The sequence below is a fragment of the Mercenaria mercenaria genome, chromosome 1 (assembly GCF_021730395.1).
Source record: "Mercenaria mercenaria strain notata chromosome 1, MADL_Memer_1, whole genome shotgun sequence".
Classification (NCBI taxonomy): Eukaryota; Metazoa; Mollusca; class Bivalvia; order Venerida; family Veneridae; genus Mercenaria; species Mercenaria mercenaria.
In genome coordinates this window covers 21,848,403-21,873,760 of record NC_069361.1, presented here as the reverse complement: position 1 = coordinate 21,873,760, position 25,358 = coordinate 21,848,403, and the positions used below count along the sequence as shown (strand labels likewise).

The 25,358-nt window shown below is 34.7% G+C and overlaps 1 protein-coding gene across 1 annotated transcript in view; it reads right to left on the bottom strand.

Annotated features, from left to right (window-relative positions):
• The window catches only part of LOC123524107 (formin-like), a 74,424-nt gene that overhangs the window by 17,821 nt on the left and 31,245 nt on the right, over positions 1-25,358 (bottom strand). Inside the window, exons 5-20 of the mRNA XM_053528602.1 lie at positions 21,629-21,649; positions 17,066-17,127; positions 15,925-16,075; positions 14,824-15,186; positions 14,251-14,344; positions 13,653-13,794; positions 11,739-11,826; positions 11,300-11,361; positions 10,561-10,640; positions 8,223-8,352; positions 7,476-7,548; positions 5,089-5,162; positions 4,568-4,751; positions 3,989-4,084; positions 3,408-3,459; positions 2,188-2,337 (exon numbers count right to left, since the gene is read on the bottom strand). Of these exons, the coding sequence (XP_053384577.1) occupies positions 2,188-2,337; positions 3,408-3,459; positions 3,989-4,084; positions 4,568-4,751; positions 5,089-5,162; positions 7,476-7,548; positions 8,223-8,352; positions 10,561-10,640; positions 11,300-11,361; positions 11,739-11,826; positions 13,653-13,794; positions 14,251-14,344; positions 14,824-15,186; positions 15,925-16,075; positions 17,066-17,127; positions 21,629-21,649 (1,822 nt within the window). The remainder of the gene's footprint in view (positions 1-2,187; positions 2,338-3,407; positions 3,460-3,988; positions 4,085-4,567; positions 4,752-5,088; positions 5,163-7,475; positions 7,549-8,222; positions 8,353-10,560; positions 10,641-11,299; positions 11,362-11,738; positions 11,827-13,652; positions 13,795-14,250; positions 14,345-14,823; positions 15,187-15,924; positions 16,076-17,065; positions 17,128-21,628; positions 21,650-25,358) is intronic.

Genomic DNA, 25,358 nt, shown 5'->3' with positions numbered 1-25,358 from the left:
AATATTCAGTACCTTTCGTGCTTATACTCAGGGGGAAAAACAGTTATCTGTTTACTGGGATTTTGCTTTGCATGATAAATATATCCATAATCTTATTATTCATAAAATGAAAGCAATTCTAAACACATTTCTTTCTATAATTACAACGAAAGAAGTTCACAACAAATACTTCATCATATAGTTAATTTAAGTACCCTATATTATTTCGAATATAATATAAAAGCCGTCTTCTCCCAGTCATAACACGGAATTCTTTCGAAATAATTAACACTCTAACTTGTAATTCGGCACTCATTCGGGTAATTATTCACACCTTTGAAACATACTTCCCGATTTTGTTGCACTCTCTCGAAAAAACAAATAAATGTTACAATGTAAGCAATGAGAAAACAAAACATCATTATTCATCAAGCAGACTTGGTGCCTGATTAACGTAACAAAACTTAACGGCGATGTAACTCAGTTTAATAAGACATATCTACATCTTGTTGGCGCAATTTAATCATAAACATAATAAAACACAGGCAACTCACAAAAGAATGCAATTTAAAACAAAAGAATTCTATAATCATGGGAAAATTCAAGACGAAAGTCTGAGTATAAAACTATAAATATCACATGCAGTAAATAAAAAGCCTTTAATTGAGATAAAATCATCAGATATTATTCATTTGTTGTTTTTTTTATAATTATCTCAAAAAGCTAAGAAAAGATAACTTGTTGAGAGTGCCAGAAATCAGATGATACCTCAGTAAGAGAGACAGAGTAACATCCCCTGATAGTAACATAATAACCACTCAACTTTATGGGTAGAGAAATTCCAATATTTTCCGCTGCCAGTAATAAATCTGGGGCAGGAATCAAGCCAAAACCACTGACTTACAAAAAGTGAGACGGTTAGAGTCATGAACAAGAATTTCTACAAAACTCAATGTCATTGGAATTCGTGTTTTTGTAAATAAATAATAATGCCTCATCTCTCACTATTCCATTGTCTTGTTACTGGTCTCTGCATGAGTAGTACACATCCAAGAACAACAAAAGCTAAAATTCTTCACAAATAATTTATGACAGGAAAAAGGAAAATCACTTTGAAGTCATATCCTCAGATATAATGTAAGCGACTGAACAGCGTCAAATCTCATGGCTTCAATGTGCGTTAAAAGAAAACACCTTTCAGATACTGTGGAATCATTAATATTCATGGGCTACTAACTTTGTGAATTTTGTGGGAAGAGTCAACTTGTGAAATTTAATTCAAGTAAAATCCTATTTGTATTATGTTCAAAAGAAAAAATCAAATCCAAAAATTCATATCCTCAGAAACAGCTGTTCTATCCAAAGCCACACAGATACCTGCCTTTCAAAGTAGACCAATGTGAGTAAACTTTTCAATAAAGCATTGTAATGTTAGAATAAATTTATGGTAATCATAAAACACAAATTTACGGTCTTTTTAACCTTTATTTTTTCAGTTAGATATACCAGACTTCCGGAAAGTCGTCGGTCTGACGGACATGACTGCAAAATTTTGACGCGGTCTGCCGTTTTTTTAACCCGGATGCAGTCCGACTGACCAGCATTTATTGTATCCGGAGAACAACAACATCTCAGACAAAATGGCGTCATAAAAAAATACCGGTGCTGAATCCAGAAATTAATGAAAATACATGCCTGTTGAACGTACAGTAAGCAAAAATGAGTATGAAATGAAGAGGTTCTATCTAAATTTAAATGATAAATGGCGAAAATTTGTGCCTAGCTTGTAAAACAGCATGTTAAACCGATAGTTTACAGTGGCTTTCTTTGGTTCTGCATTACAAGTTCATTTTTGGTCCGGTGGATTGTTTTTCTGTCCGGCAGATTATTTGACATTGCCGGACTGAATGTCCAGCGATTTTTCCCAACTTTCCGAAAGTCTGTTTACTATGAGATCATTTATTTTCTTGCCATAAAGTATCCTGACTTGGGCCAAAACTGCTTTTTCATACTGGATTAAATCTGTTGATTTCAAACAGGAATTTTCTTTGTTCTTTGTGTTATTATGTCATTGACTAACACCACCACAAAAAACATGAAGTCCCCATGAAAATCATTGGTTTTACAGTAGTTTTTTCCATGCAGCATTACATGTCAACATGAGTGTTTGGTTCTAGTAGAATCCAAAGAAAAGTAAACTCAACTCACCTTTGCTTGATTATCTTTTGTTCTTCTCGTTTCCAGTTATCTTTAAAATCCTGACAGAATGTGCACCAAAGTGAGAAGAAATATTCCGGCGTCACTTCTTTATCTCCGGACTTGGGTTTAACACAGAAAAATATCACAGTTTCTTGAAATCTGAAATATAACAGGTCTGTATGCTAGATCTATGTTATTACTTCACAATGTGCCTTATATGGTTCATTTATGTGACTGACAAATATTACAAACACCATAAAGAATGCACAAATGGCTTCACAAAATTCACAATTTATAGATGAGATCAATGTGAAAAACACCTGCAGTTTTCCGTTGACAATACAAAACAGGTGTTCATTACTCCGCCCTTATCTATCAGCGCTCCATGTCTCAAATTTAGACTTATTCAAAATGACAATGTTCCGCTGTATCTTCTACATTTTTCTTATGGGTCTGGACAAGAAATTTTTTTTAAAGATTTTTACAAGTCAATGTAAAACAAGGGACTCCCTTGGCGTGGCATATACAGGGTCGTGATTTGAACAATCTTACAGAACCACTAGAGCATACCACATACTAAATATCTAAGCTGTATTTACAAGGTTAAAATATATTCAAATGACTCTTGAATTCTATGCAGTCTACCTTGCTACAAAGTAAAGACTGATTTACAATGTACAGACCCTAAGGTGAACCAACTATGTAAACTTTGTTCAAAGTTCATGTTAACAATTCGTAATGGAAGTGCAAACAAGCGCTTATGGAACTACACTTGAAATGAAAATTCACATTACTGACAATTTGGTCGTGATTTGTGTCATAAATGATGCTTTTTTTTGGAATATGGTGTGCTGAAACACACAAAAATATGTGTCAAGGAAAACCCAGTCTATTGACAAATACACAACCAAAATTTTGTTAATTTTTTAAACCATCAGCACAAATACAGAAAGTCAGGTAAATCTATGCACATAACTGAAAAGTCAAGAGAGGATTTAAGCATCTCTTCTTAATTGAAGGAGGTACTCTTCATAACTGGAGAAGCTACTCTTTATATTTGAAGGAGATGGAAGTATCCATATATTCATTTTCATTGAATTCTTAAACAAAGCCAAGAAATATTTATTTAAATGTAAAAACAATCACTTTAGATTAATATATATGATCAACCACAAAAGAACAACACTTTGAAACATGGAAACTATTTATCTTTACTTTAAATTACTTACAATCTCTTGCCATCTGCAAGGTTTTCTTCTTGTTCAACAAATTCGTGCTTTCCTGTAAGAAAAAGAGCAATTCATCAATCAATAATAAACACTGTGTCATAATGAAATTTATTTAAGAAATGAATTCGTATCTGCGTTGTCAAAACAGTTGCATGTTATTACTAAGCAGCATTATTGTAATTTTGGTGCACTTCCTTTTTCATTTCATACGAAATGAACGTCATAATTTTCGAAGGAATGAATAGGGAGAATGTATATATAATGTAACTGTTTTGCAGTAAATAATAAAATAGTATCTCCAACAATCCTTCCTATTTTCAAATATGTTAACTTTAAAACCTGTTTAAAAATGCTAAATAAAGCCTGTAACAAGATCATTTGAATGCATAAAATGCAATGAGGCAAACTAACACAGTTTCAGTTCGACTGAATCGGTTCATGAGATGTAATGGAAGATGCAAATGCCCCCTTGCAAAACTTTAGTGGAATTTTATCATACAAAGTCATAGTAGAACGCACTCCATAATCCTAAAGGATCAGAAAAAATAAAGTCTTTTACCAAAGCTGATTCTGAGATTTACCTTTTTCAAAAAATTCTGTCATGATGTCTTTGAATGGTTGAAGATACACGTGCTCCCGTGCTGACTTTATCACCTTCTCTGCCCGCTCCTCAGCAGCTACAGGTAAAAGAGACACAATCTAATAGTTACAGAGTTTCACTGCCTATGTTTTAAAAAAAAACCTTTAACTAATTCCTTTCAAACTGAAACCGATATAAAAGGATTATGCAAAATGACTAATCCATTCATCGTTATTTATTTTTAATTCATATTTTTTGTGACACTGATATCTGTCTTTTACTGCTGCAGTGAAAGATAGTATGAAGGCAACTTAATTCAAATTTTCATCTGCAAATAACAGTATAAATATATGTGACAAAATTCTACATCTGAATTAATAGACAATGTTTGCACCCTAAACCCTTTATAACACTACAATTTGTTTGTATCCTTTTCCTGTGTTTCACATTACAATGACACAACTGAGGAAGATCCCAGGTGTCTCCCAGGGCATTATTTCAGGCATAGGCAGGTACCAGGGTAAAACTACCGACCTTCCCTAAGTGCCATGGAGACCATTCTTTATACTACAAAACATACCCTCAAAATCTTTTTTAATTCTGCGTAGTTCTTTATCAAGCTCATCAAAACAGACTTGGCAGCCCTGGGTGAGATCACTGGGGTCAGGAAGCGGAAATTTTACTTTATCGGTACCAGCATCTTGCCGCTCAAACTTTTTAATATATTGCTGCACTGTGTAGTGTAATAAACTGGTTGAGTTGTCCTGTAAATAATTTTTGTAATTAAAAATATTGCTCAAAGTAACTATTCTAAGAATATGCTAAAACTGCAAGGTATACAGAATCTTAAGAAAAGATTTCAGATTTTTCAAACATAAGATAATCCTATATAAACAATCTTACAAACAGTTAGAAAACTAACAGAGTCCAAATAAAATAATGTTCAAACAGATCTTTCTTCTAAATTCACAGTATTTGCTACGGAGGAGGTAATTTTCTACCCAGGTCACAGAAAGAACTGGACTAATCGGAAACTGGCATTTCTAACCAGCAAACTGAAGAAATTATGTTGATATTAATAAAGAAACAACAGTTATTTACCTTGCTTTTGACATCTTTCAGTTTAGGAAGAATATCAATACCAAAGCCATCTGCTTGACCGCGAGATTTGCTTCCTGGAAAGATACAATAAATTTTTTACAACTTATGCCATATACAAAAAGTCTTCAAATCTTCCCTTCATTTTTATATTATACATAATACTGAATTCTCTGCATTCTCTGTTTTTGATTTTTGATGTAATTATTTTATTTTATGTAACTGCATGTCGCTTCATGAGCTTAACATCCCAATAAACAAACATCCCTTCTACCCCTCATCCTCATCCCAAACCACAACCCCCTTCAGTACACCACCTATTCCATCACTCTTTTACTCTTGGATGTTTTACCAAACACATGCTATGTTTACTATAACTAGAGCTATCACTGAAGGTGATTAATATTCTCTGAAGTGAAGGGGGTTAAACATAGTGGCAAGGGCTATGCACTCAATAAAGCACCATGATTAATATTTGCTATTAGTTTTATAACAACAGCTGTCACAGGAGACAGCGCGCTCAACTATTTCGAAGCTGGATAGTGAAACTGGGAACATTTGATTAAGCAGGAGCTGTCACTGAAGTGTTTGACTCCAATGTGGATGAAGATACCGGATAATAACTTGAGTCTGTGTCAAAAGTATTAAGTAATAACAGGGATAAAGATCAAGTGTATCAAAACAATTAGTAAGTATAATTCTAAGCAAAAAGGGGGCATAATTAATGAAATATTGGTGCAAGAGTGATGCACCTTTGATGATAGGGAACAAATGCTTCAAGTCCGAATCAAATCCATTTAGTAATAACTGAGATATAGTGAAAATGCATCAAACTTAACTTTTAATTCTAAGTAAAGGGGTCATAATTTATTAAAAATTGATGCCAGAGTTATGGACCTTGTGTCATATGATGTGGGTGATAAGGTGGAACCACAATTATAAGTTTGAATCAAATCCATTCAGTAATAACTGAGATAGAGCGAAATTGCATCAAAACTTTAACCTGAAATTATAAGTAAAAAGAGGGGATAATTCATGAAATACTGGTGCAAGAGTCACGTCCCTTGTGTCATATGATGAGATTGATATGTTGAACAACTATTTTAAGTTTGAAACAAATCCATCTATTTAAAAGTGAGATAGAGTGAAAGTGCATCAAAACTTTAACCTGAAATTATAAGTAAAAGGGGGATAATTCATTATATATTGGTACCAGAGTTATGGACCTTGTGACATATGAAGTGGGAGATGATGTGAAACTACTACTTTCAGTTTGAATCAAATCCATTTAGTAATAAATGAGATAAAGTAAAAGTGCACCAAAACTTTAACCTGAAATCATAAGTAAAAAGGGAGCATAATTCATGAAATACTGGTGCAAGAGTTTTGGCCCTTGTGTCATATGATGTGAGTGATGATGTTGAACAACTATTTTAAGTTTGAATCAAATCCATTTAGTAATAACCGAGATAAAGTGAAAGTGCACCAAAACTTTAACCTGAAATTCTAAGTAAAAAGGGGGATAACTAATGAAATACTGGTGCAAGAGTTATGGCCCTTGTGTCATATGATGTGAATGATGATGAGGAGCAACTATTTAAAGTTTGAAGTCAATCCATTTAGTAATAACTGAAATAAAGTGCACCAAAACTTTAACCTGAAATTCTAAGTAAAAAGGTGGGTTAATTCATAAAATATTGGTACCAGAGTTATGATCCTTGTTCCATATGATGTGGGTGATGATGAGGCATGTTTTAAGTTTGAAGTAAATCCATCAAGTAATAACAAAGATAAAGAGAAAGTGCATCAAAACTTTAACCAAAGTGCGGACGCGGAAGGACGCGGACGCCAGGTCGAGTAGGATAGCTCTCCATACTTCGTATAGTCAAGCTAAAAGTCATTCCAGGTGTTTGACATCAAAGTGCGATCTTGACCTTAGACCTGGAATTCCTCTTGATGCAGTACATTAACTGATGTTAGTTTTATGAGATGGCTTGAAGTGATTTAGAAGATAAGGAGCAGACATGAAATAAAGCTTTTTGACCCAGACTCCAAGTGTGACCTTGACCTTGGACTTAGTGGCTTAGGTAATGTGTAACTCGTTGTATTTTGATGATAAACATTTATGTGCGGTCATTTGAAAATCTATTGAAGTTTCATAGATATGCCTCTAGAAGTCAACTGACTGAAAGATGGACTCAAATATTATATAGTATATAATAAAGCAGGTAAAAAACCTACTTTTGCATCAACATTACCAAAGTCAAGTATAGCAAGAACAGCATTATGCTACTGAGACAAATAACTGTCTTAGTTTGCCTGCTTTCATCTTACTTCAAAACCTGATTCTGTGGACATGTCTAATTTAGGTGATTTCTGTTCAAGCTTACCTCCATTCATATAATTTCCCAGAGCTAGCACCAGACCAAGTATTCTTTTTACATGTATACTTGACATTAAACTCTGAAACAAACAAATATACATATTCTTTACTACAATCTTTTTATAAAGCACTGGTTAGATCTGAGGTTTGAATTCATTAAGTGTCAGAACACAGTGCAATTACAATAGCAAAGAAGAAACTTAACTACTTTAATTAGTAAAATATCATAACCTTTTAAAAACATTTACATTAATTTTTACATTCATTGAAAATCATGTAAGAGTAAGATAATTATATGAAGATATCTAATTTAAACTAGCTGGTTTTTTTTGTGAAACTTACATATATTAAGAAATTTAGACAATGTGTGCTAGAAATATTATGTTAAGTCACTTAAATGAATTAACTGTATCATTTTCTATTAACACCAGTTCTCAGAGACAAGATCTGCCCAGACAAGGGCATCATTTCTGCAACATTTTGGACAGTACCTTTTAAGTGCTGAATACAGAAATAGCAGGGAGTAAGTAAAAAGAAAACAGTAATATGAGCCGCGCCATGAGAAAACCAACATAGTGGGTTTGCGACCAGCATGGATCCAGTCAGGATCCATGCTGTTCGCTTTTAAAGCCTATTGCCATTAGAGAAACTGTTAGCGAACAGCATGGATCCTGACCAGACTGCGCGGATCCATGCTGGTCGCAAAGCCACTATGTTGGTTTTCCCATGGCACGGCTCATATATACTCTCATACCTGACAAGTCATTCTAAGATTTGTCATCTTGGTTTCTATCACAGATATGCTTTCTTGAAATGCTTCACGGAATATAAAGCAGAAAATTCTCTCTGCATAGTCCGGTATTAATGAGAGATCATACAAAAATCTGAAAAGAAAGTAAACAACATGACAAACAAGAAAATCATTATCAACAACACTTCAATGTATTATATCAACAGTTGCATATCACACAAGAATTAACATAAGATGTACACATATACATCTATGGTAAGATACAAACCTACAAAGGTGTGTACAAAATGATCCTTAGCAAACAACAAAAACAAGAGGACCATGATGGTCCTGAATCGCTCACCTTTTCCCACATGACCCAGTTTTGAGTATGATGTCGTTTTTTCTATTATTTGACATAGCGACCTAGTTTTTCAGCTCATGTGACCCAGTTTTGAACTTGACCTAGATATTATCAAGATAAAAATTCTGACCAATTTTCATGAAGATCCATTGAAAAATATGGTCTCTAGAGAGGTCACAAGGTTTTTCTATTATTTGACCTATTGACCTAGTTTTCGAAGGTACGTGACCCTGTTTTGACCTTTATCTAGATATCATCAAGGTGAACATTCTCACTATTTTCATGAAGATCTCATGAAAAACATGGCCTCTAGAGAGGTCACAATGTTTTTCTATCTTTATACCTACTGGCCTAGTTTTTGACCGCACATGACCCAGTTTCGAAACTGACCTAGATATCATCAAGGTGAACATTCAGATCAATTTTCATGAAGATCCATTGAAAAATATGGCCTCTAGAGAGGTCAAAAGATTTTAATAATTTTAGACCTACTGACCTAGTTTTTGACTGCAGTTGACCCAGTTTCAAACCTGACCTAGATATCATCAAGATGAACATTCAGACCAACTTTCATACAGATCCCATGAAAAATATGGCTTCTAGAGAGGTCACAAGGTTTTTCTATTATTTGACCTACTGACCTAGTTTTTGAAGGCACGTGACCCACTTTCGAAATTGACCTAGATATCATCAAGGTTAACATTCTGACCAATTTTCATGAAGATCTCATGAAATATATGGCCTCTAGAGAGGTCACAAACTTTTTCTATTTTTAGACCTACTGACCTAGTTTTTGACCGGACGTGACCCAGTTTCGAACTTGACCTAGATATCATCAAGATGAACATTCAGACCAACTTTCATACAGATCCCATGAAAAATATGGCCTTTAGAGAGGTCACAAGGTTTTTCTATTATTTGACCTACTGACCTAGTTTTTGACGGCACGTGACCCAGTTTCGAACTTGATCTAGATATCATCATGGTGAATGTTCTGATCAATTTTCATGAAGATCCCATGAAAAATATGGCCTCTAGAGAGGTCACAAGGTTTTTCTATTTTTAGACCTACTGACCTAGATTTTGAAGGCACGTGATCCAGTTTCGAACCTGACCTAGATATCATCAAGGTGAATGTTCTGACCCATTTTCAAGAAGATCTTGTGAAATATATGGCCTCTAGAGAGGTCACAAGGTTTTTCTATTTTTAGACCTACTGACCTAGTTTTTTAAGGCACGTGACCCAGTTTCAAACTTGACCTAGATATCATCAAGGTGAACATTCTGAGCAATTTTCATGAAGATCTTGTGAAATATATGGCCTCTAGAGAGGTCACAAGGTTTTTCTATTTTTAGACCTACTGACCTAGTTTTTGACGGCACGTGACCCAGTTTCGAACTTGACCTAGATATCATCAAGATGAACATTCTGACCAATTTTCATAAAGATCCCATGAAAAATGTGACCTCTAGAGTGGTCACAAGCAAAAGTTTACGGACGGACGCACGCACGGACGACGGACACCGCGCGATCACAAAAGCTCACCTTGTCACTTTGTGACAGGTGAGCTAACAAGGCACTCCAACATCATTAAAACTAGACCTTTACTAAAGAAACAGTATTAATATTCCTTCACCAGAAGGAGAGCCATACATTCACAGTAACTAGTGAGTAACTTATTACAACACCTTAACAGTTCATGTCTCCTGAGCTGGAGATGTCCAAAAGCATGCAATTATATAATTAAGCTAGTTAATGCTGACATGGAATACTGTTAAACCATTTAATATTTATGTTTTGAAGGGGGACTAATTTTCATGAATTTCATGACTGTGTCAATCCACAAACTCCTATAAAGTTTCTATTCATTTTAATCTGCAAAATGTGATCCACAAATTCATACCCACACAAAAATTAGCCATTTTTTCCCAAACCAGGAACTTTAATTCCCACAAATTCAAATGATTTCATAGTTGTTAGAATGTACTATAACTTACTGATCTGGTTTATCTAGAGGAGTGTCTGGATGTTTCTTCATGTGATCCTTGATTTTCTTCAACTCATCATTATCTCCCCTCTAAAATCAAAACAAGAAGCACGGTGCGAGTAATAGGAAAACAGCCATTACCATTTTTTCAGTTATGCAATTAGTAAAAAAGACATGGAACAGTTAAATGTATAGTGAAAATACTGGCAAAATGGGTACCTTATTAAAACCATTAAAGGTCCAATACTAAGGAAAGTGAACATTTTAATTTCTTTTAAAAAGCACAGAAACTATTTCATTTTATTGGAAAATGAAAGTTGGTATGTAGAAATTCGAAATAAATCGCAGTATATGTACAATTATTTTTCTATGAATTATGAAGAAAGTTAAAAAGACCTGGGGGGTCATTCTGTCGATTCATTGAAATTTCAACATAATACACATACATTTCTTCGAGTTCCAAAGACCTTCTGTAAATTTTGACCTGCCAATCTTCATTATTTAGTGTCTTGCAGAAGTCTATGCACTGGCTATGAAAAAAATTGCCAACTCACTTTCCCTTAGTAATGGACCTTTAAACTTAGTGTGTTTACATGCAAGATCAACTTTCAATTGAGAACACCATATGTTATTTTTTTACTTGTGTGTATGCCACTTGTGAAAACTTTGCAACTGGTGACTACAAGGCAAAATATATTTTCATATTACACTGAAATAACATCCTCTATATAGGTAAAAGTTAAACTTACAATTTCATAAATTTGGCGTAGTTTTTCTTCGGGAAGCTGTGACGTATCAAATGTCAATATTGCTGAAAAAGAAGAAAAACAATTCATTTATTGACAATCACAAACAGTAGCTGTTCTGTAGCTGGTCTGCTAACATAAAATGGATAATGAAGTTATGCAGTCTTATTATGGCATAATGCAGTCTTGACTAATTCACTGAACTGGAAGCCTAGAGGTTAATATGCTATGTTCATACAAAGTCCAATTTCATGTCTCAATTTGCACCAGTTACAAATTAAGAATTATCATAAGACAGAAATCATTATTACATAACTCATCATATAAATCAACAGCCAATATTTTGTGCCACTGACTTGTCTTTAGTTCACAGCAGACCTCAGACAAGAGTTCTGACTATAGATTGGTAAGCAATTCAGTAAGTGTATACTATATAACTTACCATGTTCTATCTCAGACATTTCAATACGAAGACTAGATAACAAGATCCCAATAACTTGGGAACGTTTTGGCTGTATCACTTTGGCAGGCTGAAAAAGAAAAGTTTTAATAATAATTGTAATGTACACAGGCAGGTAACTTATGATAAATTCAATACAGATATTGATTAAGTGAAGTGCCTAAGGATTCCCATTCTAGACAATCCAGAAATACCGATTCTTACTGGATGTTGAGTAAGAAGCTAGTGGTTTCAATAACACTCCCTTTTGAATTTTACGTTTGTGCTGATATTGACCTATACAATCAGATTCTGGCTGGACTTCTTTCATGGTCATAGTTTATTGAACCTTAAACCAGATATTCAAACAACAACTCTGTCTAGTAATAATGAATCAGTAACTCAAATTGATTTATTTCTACATCAGATTTAAGTATGTGTCCCTTACTGTAACATTGTGTATACTAATGACAACCCTGACTACAACAGAAGTCATCTGAAATGAAGTCACATTTAGAGTCTTGCAAACAATATCAAACTGTACAGAAGTCAGAAATGAGTCAAACCATTTTTTTACAGTCAAAGGCTCAGACAACTGTTTATAAAGATGGTCATCAGTGTTGAGGATAGGCTATGGACTTTGGTTTTGGAAAGCCACCTTTAGATCACCAGTATCAATACAGGAGCTCGTAGAACACGGAATGCCCCCACTGATGCATTCTGTAATTGCACAAGGAACAGAAATTATCTGCTCACTGTAAACAAAAGTTCTACTGTTCTGGTTCAATGTGACTTTGACCTTTGACCTATTGACCTCAAAATCAACAGGGGTCATCTGCTAGTCATGATCAACCTCCCTATTAAGTTTCCTGATCCTATGCCCAAGCGTTCTCAAGTTATCGTCCGGAAAGGGTTCAACTGTTCCGGGTCAATGTGACCTTGACCTTTGGCCTACTGACCTCAAAATCTATAGGGGTCATCTACTGATCATGACCATTTTGTAATTTTAGGCCCAAGCGTTCTCAAGTAATTGTGTGGAAACGGTTAACTGTTCCGGGTCACTGTAACCTTGATCTTTGACCCACTGACCTCAAAATCGATAGGGGTCATCTGCTGGTCAGGATTAACCTCCCTATCAACTTTCATGATCCTTGGCCAAAGCATTTTAGAGTTATTGTCCAGAAACCGTTTAATTGTTCCTGGCCAATGTGACCTTGAACTTTGACCTAATGACCTCAAAATCAATAAGTGTCATCTGCTGGTCATGACCATCCTTCCTATCAATTTTCCTGATCCTAGGCCCAAGTGTTCTTGAGTTATCGTCCTGAAACCGTTATACTGTTCCTGGTCACTGTGACCTTGATCTTTGACCTACTGACCTCAAAATCAATAGGGGTCATCTGCTGGTGATGACCAACCTTCCTATCAACTTTCACGACCCTAGGCCCAAGCGTTCTTGAGTTATCATCTGGAAACTGTTCAACTGTTCCAGGTCACTGTGACCTTGATCTTTGACCCACTGACCTCAAAATCAATAGGGGTCATCTGCTGGTCATGACCAACCTCCCTATCAACTTTCATGGTCCTAGGCCCAAGCGTTCTTGAGTTATCATCAGGAAACCGTTTAACTGTTCTGGGTCACTGTGACCTTGACCTTTGACACAATGATCTCAAAATCAAAAGGGGTCATCTGCTGGTGATGACCAACCACCCTATCAACTTTCATGATCCTAGGCCCAAGCGTTCTCGAGTTATCATCCGGAAACGGATTGGTCTACATACCGACCGACCGACATCTGCAAAACAATATACCCCTTCTTCTTCGAAGGTGGGGTTGGGGGGGGGGCATAATAAAGCATTTTCATAAACACTTAAAATTATGAATTTATTTGTTTAGGCAGCTGGATATATACTTACTTGTTTGGCTTTGTTTTTAGGTTTATTGGGACTAAATCTGCGAGAAGGTTCCACCTGACGCTTGGAGAACAAAGCGTCTAGCTCACTGATATCTACATTTTCCTCCTGCAGGTCCTCCCACACCAACTTCCTCTCATAATACCTGTTAATACAGTCATGTGACAGCTACTACAAATATCCAGAATATATATAATAAAATCTGTGAAAAAAATCCTTACAAAGCATAGAATGCAACCAAGCAAAATACTAGCACACTTAGTTTGACTGAATCTGTTCATGTGATGTAATAAAATGAGCAACAACCCTCGCACCCCCTAGCACACTTTAAATTTGTTCGACAGCAAGTCAAACTAATATGTCTACATTGTTCCAGCTAGATTGTGAAAACACCATGATGTCTATTTTTATTCACTGTGAAGTCCACTTCCTCTTAAAACCATTACAGGGTTCAAAGTTATAAAATGGAGTTTGGCGACCAGTATTGCACTCAAATGGTTGAATTTAGTTTTGACACTGACCAATGACAAGAAAAAGTTTTACACTATAATTACTCAATTCCTTATTTATCCCCCATTTTATGATACACTATTAAACTTACTCTTTATGTTTTGGTGTTTTAATATCATTCACTTGTATTCTGTTCCAGAACAACGGCCTCATAGGAGATACTGGATTCACCACTGGCTTCAGTGCTGTAATATAGATATTTTGATGATCTACCATTAGTTCAATTATTGTTCAAAATCATGATTCCATTAATTTTAAACATTATATCAGAAATTTTTAACTTGTGTTTCCATAGAAAAATTGTACTTGATAAAAGTGAATCCTGAACTTAAAGCAGTTCCCACAAGCACAATTTTCCAGTTTTTGATGGTGGGAGAATACCCTCTATTCATCTCCGAGTATTATTTCCAGATAAGCTGGGTAACTGGGTAGAACAGCTAACCTTCTGCAAGCCAGATGGATGGCTTCTTCATGCAATGACCCCTGCCTTATCCACTGATCTTAAAACCCTAAGATGTCTAGATCATTTATGTATGAGTATATGCCATACTGTTTTTAATCAAGAACTGTATGATTTTGTGAAACAAATCAGAATATTTGTTATAAAGACATTTAGCAAAAATACATTAACATGGCATGCAATTTACATGTATTTCTTACATACCTTTTTTCTTCATCAATGTGTCCGGTAAAGGTGGAGCTGGTGGTGGAGGTATTCCAGGTGGAGGTGGGGGTGCCGGGGGAGGGGGAACCAGAGATGTGCCACCTTCACTCCACTCCCCTACACTGCCTGCCAGACTTGTCGTATCTGAGCTGGAGCAAGAGGCCCCATCTACCTGACCATCTAATTCTGAGAATAGCTCATTCGATGACTTCACCACGTTCATGGGACAGTTGCTGTTTAACGCGTCTGGTGTGCCTGCAGGAGTATGGTACTGTGACACGGATGGGGTGTTTGTCATGGGTGTTGCAAAACCATTCACACCCTGTGGCTTCAGGCCAGCTTCAATTTGGGCTGCATCAGCTTCTGTAAAAAATTCTTAAATATGTTTACAAAGTTTCAAAGAACTGCATAAGGCAATTCACTGTTATATGCAATAACTTGATCGTTCTAGTAAAACCTGCTACTTATTTCCTGGATCTGTACAACTTTTGATTTTTTGAACTTTTACAAATGCAGTATTCAACATGAAACTGGTAGGTAAGGCATACTCAATGAGATGCTAGATTAACAGCAAATCCAGTTCAGGTACTTCTGAACACTATTCTCCAATAGTGACTGTTTGTTTGTTTGTTTGTTTTAGGTTTAATGCCGTTTTTCAACAGTATTTCAGTCATACAACGGCAGGCAGTTAACCTAACCAGTGTTCCTGGATTCTGTACCAGTACAAACCTGTTCTCCGCAAGTAACTGCCAACTTCCCCACATGAATCAGAGGTGGAGGACTAATGATTTCAGACACAATGTTGTTTATCAAAGAGTCACGGAGAACATACGCCCCGCCCGAGGATCGAACTCACGACCCTGCGATCCGTAGACCGACGCTCTACCTATTGAGCTAAGCGGGCGGGCAGAACACTATTCTCCAACAGTGACTGACAACTTCTTCATATGAATCAGATGCAGAGGCATAAGACATCATCATAGAAAATATTCAGGGGTTTGGACTCACAACCTCTACACTGCTCCAACTATCACTACTGACAAAACAAAGCAGCTGAGGTCTGTCTACAAATTCAGATCAATGCCCACATTTGTAACCTACCTGAGAGTGCATTCTGGGAGTATTTCTCTATACCAGCGAGACATTTATACTTCTCAACTTCTTTCTGTAGTAGTGATATCCTCTCAATAGCTTGCTGCAGACGGTTCTCATACTCCTGTCTCGCCTTGTCCAGCACACCTGCATGTTCTCTCTGTAAACAATACTAAACATATTATACAACTTTGCAAAACATCACTTACAGCAGTTTTACTTACAATAGCTAAAGCTGCTGGAACTGACAGTTTTTTTAAGGTAGTTTTGCATGTTTGATAAACCGGAGTAATGGCGTAACGTCATTTATCCGGATAATGTTGAATAAAGCCTAGTCTCAGTACGAGGAGATCAAAATTGTTTTACAAATTATTTGCACAATTTATTAAGACGACAACTTTAATATCTGTCTAAAGATAAAAATTATTAAAACGACTGACAACTTAAATAATTCATAAGAATGTTTTAAAATCAGCACGCAATGGGCGGATCTCTTTAATCATGTGCAAATAACTCAAAAGCAAGCACACAGACTTATACATTTTATTTCACCACAATACAGACCATATGTTTGTGTCTGACTGTGAGAAGTTTCATTTAAATCTACATTGTAGAAAATTTTCTGTTAGTGAAATGTAATTAAAATAGTGGCTTTCCCATAGCTGCCCATTATGAAAACTACTGTGAGGTCCAACTTTTTCAAACAGTCTAGCAAACAATGAAGCACACAGCCCTATCTTTTTTGTTTGTCGAAATTTCTAGGTATATTCTGAAGCTCAGACAGGTGTTCTCCTTCAATGAACTTGTCTTGAGATCAAGATATTAACAAATATAGTCAAGTTTCATGTTTAGTGTTTCTAATATCACAATATTAATATCAACATGCATTGGTGTTATAAACTAAACAAGCCAATGAAATCAATGTTCAGCTAATTTATTCATTAATACTATCAAACAATACTATCATATCACAAAATATTCATCAATGGTTATATATTTAGGTCTTATCATGTCACCACTTTTTGCCAACTTTATTTGTAACATTAGCTTAAAGAAGTCATGTTTCGCAGACTTATCCGTGACAAACATGACAACAGTATTCACATATCACATGACATTTCTGTCTATCTTACATCTAAAATTACCACACCTGTAAAGTGTCCACTTCTTCCTTGTACTCGTGTCTCAGCGTAACCATAGCAGCCTGATGATCTGTAACAACATAAGAGTAATCAAGATTATAAATTACCAACACATTTCAGGATCGAGGTATTCAGTCATGCAAATAAGGTAAGGAATAATAAAGCGTATTGTTCAGAAGATATAAATACAGGAAATAGGGTGTAATACGCAACTCAACAAAAAAGATACATGATGCATGCCCATTTAAACAAAAACATTACTGCATACACCATCATTAAAACTATACTAAGAAAATTATATGATCAAATTACCATATTAAAACAGTTCCTGAAGAAAGTCGTACACAATGGTATAATAAAATGCAAAACCCGACGAAGTCCAATCCCAAATAAAGCTCACACAAAACAAAAGCCCAACCTGGTAATACCAGTGATGTCAAACACTCAACTTCTTATATATTCTTTTGTGATACTTGTCTTTAACAGAAATTTAATATGTTATCATACTTGAATACAGAATAATTAATTATCTTTGAAGCCAAGAACCACTACTCCATTACCTCTATTTCCTACTTGTGCACAATGGAACAAGTGCTCCCAAACAAACCAGCTTACATATTACAAGAGAATTTTCTTACAAATAATTAATATGCATTATATCATGTATGTCCATCTTTTCATATTTTACATACTGTTAACAGTAAAGTTCCCTTTTACAATAAGTCTGAAAATATGACCAACTTGAAAATATAACCTTACTTTTAAAGATCTATTTTTTCTGAACTTCTTCTATGTGAAAAATCAATTCTTTTGGCAAATTTTATTCAAACTTCAATATTCAGAAATGCAAATTCAGAAAAAACATCACACTAGCTGAGGCAAGGTAGCCAAAAAAGATATACAATATTGTAGAAAAGTTGTCAAAGCGTACAAAAGCATAATGAAACAGCAAAATGATGTCAAAATGCAGTGTCAAAATGCAGTGAACAAATTTAGGCTGATGGTACTGATGTGTGTTTTTAAAACCCAAGCACACCATCCAAACACATACCAACATTGTTAGGACTGAAATAAAAACATTGATATGTGTCATAAACAGCTCAATCTAGTACATATTCAATAAAGATAAGGCTTAGAGGAAGGGGGAATGTTGCAACTTCACATGTACATTTGAAAAATTGTACAAGTGCCTCTGCACTAAACTTCTTTACATTCTGTGCAGCTGTACATGCCTTTGCACCAAATGTCTTTACATTCTGTGCAATTGTTCTGCCTGTACATGTGCCTTTGCACCAAATGTCTTTACATTCTGTGCAGCTCTATATGTGCCTTTGCACTAAATGGCTTTACATTCTGTGCAGCTGTGCCTTTGCACCAAATGTCTTTACATTCTGTGCAGCTGTACATGTGCCTTTGCACCAAATGTCTTTACATTCTGTGCAGCTGAACATGTGCCTCTGCACTAAATATCTTTACATTCTGTGCAGATGTACATGTGCCTCTGCGCCAAATGGCTTTACATTCTGTGTAGCTGTACATGTGCCTTTGCACCAAATGTTTTTACATTCTGTGCAGCTGTACATGTGCCTCTGCACTAAATTTCTTTACATTCTGTGCAGGTGTACATGTGCCTCTGCGCCAAATGGCTTTATATTCTGTGTAGCTGTACATATGCCTTAGCACCAAATGTTTTTACATTCTGTGCAGCTGTACATGTGCCTCTGCACTAAATTTCTTTACATTCTTTGCAGGTGTACATGTGCCTCTGCACCAAATGTCTTTACATTCTGTGCAGCTGTACATGTGCCTTTGCATCAAATGTCTTTACATTTTGTACAGCTAAATATATGCCATTACACCAAACTTTTTTATATTTTGTGCAGCTGTACATGTGCCTATGACCAATTTTCTTTATATTATGCACAGCTGAAAGTCTGCCAATGCACCAATTTAATTTTCCTTCCATTCCATACTGCTCTACATGTGCCAATGCACCAATTTTCTACATATTCTGTGCAGCTGTACATGTTTCTTTACACCAATTTTCTTTATATTCTGTACAACTGTACATGTGCAAATCTGTACATGGTCCTTTGCACCAAATTTCCTATATTCTGCTAAGCTGTATAAGTACCTTCACGCCAAATTTATTTACATTCTGCAAATCTGTACATGTGCCTTTGCACCAGATTTCTTTATATTCTGTAAAGCTGGACTCGTGCCTCTTTACCAAGTTTCTTAAACAGCGAAACAAAGGTCACAGTGCCCTTTACGAGGGAAAATAAAATTATCTAGTCAACAATATAAAGATTAAATGCTTTTTTCAGCCTTTGGCATTCTACTTAAATCTTCTTTTGCTTGCACATATAAAATAAACTTGAAACAAAAATTAAGCTTAAAATTTAGCCTTTAGAAATAAAACTAAACAATAATGCTGCTCCTACGCAAAACATATAAATGATAATTCTACAGTAGCTCTTCATTTCATGAGGTACAAAAAAGAATGTTAGATAATTACAGGGTTTATACTTGACTAACATTAAATATTTTACAGCTCAAATATAATTGTTTATATTACATATTAGGATTTCCCGATTGCCTGCCAAATACTAGGTTATAAGGACAAATAAAAAAAACGTTTTCACCTCAATAAACACGGTCTTTTAATTTTCAATATTTGCGATCGGAATGTCACACCCTTTTTATTGGAATACAGTGACTTTAAATTCCATTTTGTCTAGTCAGTTTTTATTTTATCTTTTCTGAAATCATGCCAAAACTTCAAAATACATTCAAAACTAATGAATATCAACAATGCATACAATTTAGGAACATAAACCTTCCTTGAGTATTATATCTTTTGAGAATTTATGATTAAATTTTAGTGATATTTCTGACACTTTTTCATAATCATCCACTTATATATAAGTAGTTGGCAAACAACAGCTGTATTTGTATTGTTTTTGATATCTATTTTAGATACCATATTCAATAAATAACTTAGTTTTATTAGATATATTTGCAAATTTCTTTAATGCCCCATACATGTTATTGTAATATTACATCCTATTCACATAGTTAGGCACTTCATTACATAGAATACTTGATTACCTCTTCAATGAATAAATGAATAAATTTCCAGTACCAAATATACAGTAGATTTTTTTTTGCATGCAGAAATACTGGTGTTAGTGTTGTATAAGTCGGTCAATTAATTTGGCCAGTGTTCCTGGATCCCTTACCAGTTCTAATCAGCGGTGACTTTGTTTTGTTTTTTGTTAGATTTAACCTGACACAAACACAATTGTAGGTCCAGTTTTTAATGGTGGAGGAAGTCCCATTGAGCATGCCCTGGCATTATTTCATCACAGGCTTGTATGTTGATAAAACTATCCAACTTCCATAAGCCAGCTGGATGACTTCCTCACATGAAAGAACACTACATCCTAAATGAGGTTCCCAACCCACAGTGGTAAGAGACAAGATTCAGAAACCATAACCAATTGGCCACGGAGGTCCCTGAATCACAGGTGAATGTGAAATGACCTTCAACATATTATCCTCAGCATTATCAAAGAAAACACTTCAACTGGGATTTCAAGTTAGGACCTCTGGATCAACAGTTTACCTATTGAACTGATCAAGCAGACTGAAAAAATATCAATACAAATGCTTCAAGAACATTCTGGAGTGTTGCTTTGAAATCAAAGGTAACTGAATTATTATGTTCTCATTTAAATTCAAGTTCCATACAGATCATTCATAAACATTTCAATCATGCAAAATTAATCACCTTTAATTTACTGTACAATATCGCAATAGTGTCCATTAATATCATTGTAAACAGAAGCATTTACTATATGTGGCATGTTTAAATGGATAAAGATGTTATCTGAAAAAAAATTATATTGCAAAGAGTTTACGGAGTTCATTAAGACTATCTTAAGTTGTCTTAACAGCAACCATTTCAAAGCAAGAGAAAATTACAAATATAAAAGACAACACAAACCTGTGAAGACAGAACTATATAGACAATATATCTTGACTACAGTTAAATATTTATGACATACACGTCACATATATGTATATATACCAGTCATTTTGATGTGTCTGTAAGACTAATTTTCTGCAACATTCTCACTCACAAAACTTAAACTGATTCAATTAGCCCTACACTACCAAACATGGGTCAAACATGTGACTCTTGCTAAGAGGAGTTTTAGTATAATAGATGGTCACTGGTAAGCATAAGAGTATAAATATATCCTTACAGTAAAACTATATCTGAATTGTCACTCGGAAGTAAAAATAGTGCTGCAGAAAAGTAACAAACAGACAATAACAGTAAATGACAGAGAGTCACTATCAGACATAGTAGTTCATAAATAATGCTAATGCATAAGTGCCTTTCTGCTTCTCCTCTGTTTATTTGTTACACATATATACAAATATATATCTACCATACATGTATTATATACATATAATAATCATATACATGTTATATGGTATATAACAGCTGATAAATAATTTCTATACATCAAGCAATTTTCTACAGGTTATTCAGCACTCACAGGCAATCCACGTCTCAAAATCTGCAAATTATCATGAAAATCTCATCTTAAATGTTCAGCTTTTCTGGTAAAAAAAAACAAGAACTTAAACAAATCTTCCATCTTCTGACAATTTCATGGATTTTTCATTTATTTTTCTTAAATGTAGACACTTTCTCAAATGGTTCCATCTACTTTCTCAAATGGTTTCATCTATTTGAATAAAAATGCAACGCATATGTTGCATTATATGCATGCACAGCATCTTCATCTCTAACTTAAATAGTTCACTTTGATCTGTTCAACAGGAGAAGTAATCTCTGCAAGATGATGGCAATTAAAATCTGCAAGAAGCCACCATGACAAAATGTTCTATCTCACAAGGAAGCCAGCCATATTTTAGATCACACAGTAAAAGTAAGCAAATTTGTATAGAGATTTCACAGACTTCTAAAACTAGGGGCATGCAGACTAAAATACAGCTGTAAGGTAAAACAAAGAATCATTGTAAAAAATTTCATCATACATTATATTCAATTAAAGTAATGAACAATAAATAAGGAACTAAACAGAAAAGAACAAACCTTCGCCATCATCATTAATAATAACCCCCGAGTCTGTTGACGGTGGGGGAGAGGGTGGGGGCGGGGATTTCTCCAGACACATGGCTTTCTGGTACATATACTCTAAATGCTGGATAGATTCCATTTACGCAGCATACATATCCACAAATGTTTTAAATCCACAAACCATTTATTTCATATTTTCACAAATTCCACTTTATTTCATTACATTTCTTTCTTTCTTCACTTCTGTTTATTTCTTCTTTACATATCTCCATATCTGAACCTTAACATTGAGGCACTTAATTAAGTATGTTAATTAAATTAAATAAAACTGCCTTTTTTGAACTTTAATATTAACACATTTTGAAATCTTAATGTTTTAAATAAATGCAAAATAGAAAATTTTGAGCCATGCAATGAATTTTCATACACAAAAAAAGTCACCTAAAGAAATCATAACAGTTATTTTTTCACTCAGTCATACAATTAACCTACTTCAAATTCCGAAAATGTCAACTCATCATAAAATCATTACTTAATGGTAATGAAGTACATCATTTAGCATTAAAATATGAACTTTATCTAAAACAGTAGTAGCAGATTTCTAGTAGTAATGATATGTAAATTGAAGTCAAATATTTGACTTGACTCCAGGTCAGAATTTCACACTATAAAATTCACATTATCAGTTCGCCGTCAAAGGACGTTCAATGAAACATGAAATTTAATCCACTTTTCTGGTCAAACGACATCATCATAAGTGACCGCTTGCGGTTGACCTCCTGGGTAAACCAACTAACATATGTATACAAAATATAAGTCACTTTATAAACAGTGCTAGTGCAACAAAATATTTTCTTTTTTGAAATTCTTTATTTTCCCGTTCCGCATATTTTGCTTTTATTTGTACTCTGAACCCATTAAAAACTGACAACTGTCTATCACCTAATAATTTATTTGTAAAAAGAATGGTCATTTCATTGTTTTATAACATGAATTACAATTTAAACATAAACTTAAATATGATAATGAACTGTTCCCCAACTCCTTAACACTGACATAAACTAACTCCTTTCATAAATTAATCAATGAATATCTGAAGAATGATTAATTTAAAGGTCAAATCAAAATTATGCTGATTACTCAATCATAACCTATTGACATTCACAGATCCCTGTTGAAACACAAGTCTCCACTAAAACTCCTTGCAAAATTCCACTTATATCTTAAGGACATGTTTTCAAGGTTCTCAAATATCTACTTTGTAATTTATAATTTGAGCCATGCCATGGGAAAACCAACATAGTGGGTATGCGACCAGCATGGATCCAGACCAGACTGCGAGGATCCATGCTGTTCGCTAACAGTTTCTCCAATTCCAATAGGCTTTAAAAGCGAACAGCATGGAGCCTGACCAGACTGCGCGGATGCGCAGGCTGGTCTGGATCCATGCTGGTCGCATACCCACTATGTTGGTTTTCTCATGGCATGGCTCATTTATGACAAAAGTACTAATGCATCATTTTACAGCGACACTTGACTTCTCTTATCCTTGATATGAAGCTTGTGTTTAAACTAGTGGCCATTAGCACTCCAGTTTGGTATGAAGTTAGTTTATTATTTATATATTTACAATGATAATGTTATAACAAAAACTTCCTGCATAGGTTTGTATCGTAGCAAACTTTGGTTTATCTTTTACAAAAGTATTTGCCCATATTCACTGTTTTCAAAGTTCTAAATTTGTTGGGAACATCACAACAAGATAAAGTTTGATCCTTTTTATACTGTATCATATATAAGAGACATGTCTTCTTTTGTTTTGTTGGGACATTGTTTTTTCAAGACAAGAGTATTTCAGGTAGATTTATCTCCCCTCCATTCCTGCATTTCTTACAATTTTAACTTGTTTTCAGCAACCAGCTATTAACATCCTAACAACATATAACATGAAAGATGTCGGAGAGAACCTTGACACCAGAATCAGTATCACAACCTTGAATCATTATGTACTATCCTTATAAGGTGTGCACAGACAAGATGAAACCAATTTATACTTATTTATACAACAAAAAGAAGTGTGGTCAGATCACTTTTTGAACTAATGAAAACACTGTACACACGCATCCTCCCAAATCACAGACAATCTTTCCCCTTAAAGTGAAGCATAGCGATGAAACGTTTCAAAGTATTAGGAAATCCACTATATGAAGAGGAAACTTCAATCTCCAAACATGAAATTTCTTCAGTGTATTTATCACTTAATAATATCTTATCATTTAAGCAAACTCACCAACACTACACTGTATTTCCAGATTGAGCGGTCTTGAGAAACTCCTTTCACTTCGGTACATTTTGGTTTCTTTTCTTAAGAATTATTTCTATATACAAAACATTTCATAGCAGGAAGAAAATCAAATTTTCTCCATTTCTATGCTGAGTAAATATTCCAGAAAATTACACATAAAATGCCATATGGTATTAGTGGGTGGTAATGTCTGTAATTTTCTAGCTGTACGGTTTTGTCACTCACAATGACTGGTAGTTACTTAACTTAAAGGTCATCCGAACTTTATCAAAGCTACCATGTTATTCATTTTGAAACAAGAGCCATGTCAGACATGGCTAATCCCCCCACCGGGCATATCATAATTGAAGGATGTGGTCCGCATCAGGGGTTTTAAGATGTGGAAGAAATAATAAGTCAGTAGTGAGGTGGTTTACTGCTAAATTTTATTAATTTTCATGAAGAGTATAACTATGATGTTTTTCTATATGGCTACTGTAAAAAGAAGGAATGGAAAGCTAACAGGGAACAAGAGTGCCAGAATGTCACAATATATGCCCGTCAAAGCAAATTTCTTTACTCTAGCAGCTGTATTTGCAAATGGAATGTTAATTTTGTGGTTGTTTAGTAATCATTGTAAGTCTTTTGTTTTTTAAAGTCCACAAAAAAACTCCTTACTAGGTAGAGATACCTTATATATAATAAAATTAATAAAATACACCTAAAACTGGAGAGTAACATCTATGCTGTACCACAGAAAAGTGGTCTTGTTTTTTCCCTAGGGTCAATTATAAAAATGTTACAATATAAGTTATTTATAGTAACAACTAAGGGAAGTTAATCTTTAAAAAAAAAAAAAAAAAAAAAGAAAAAAAAAAAATTGCAAGTCCACACAAAA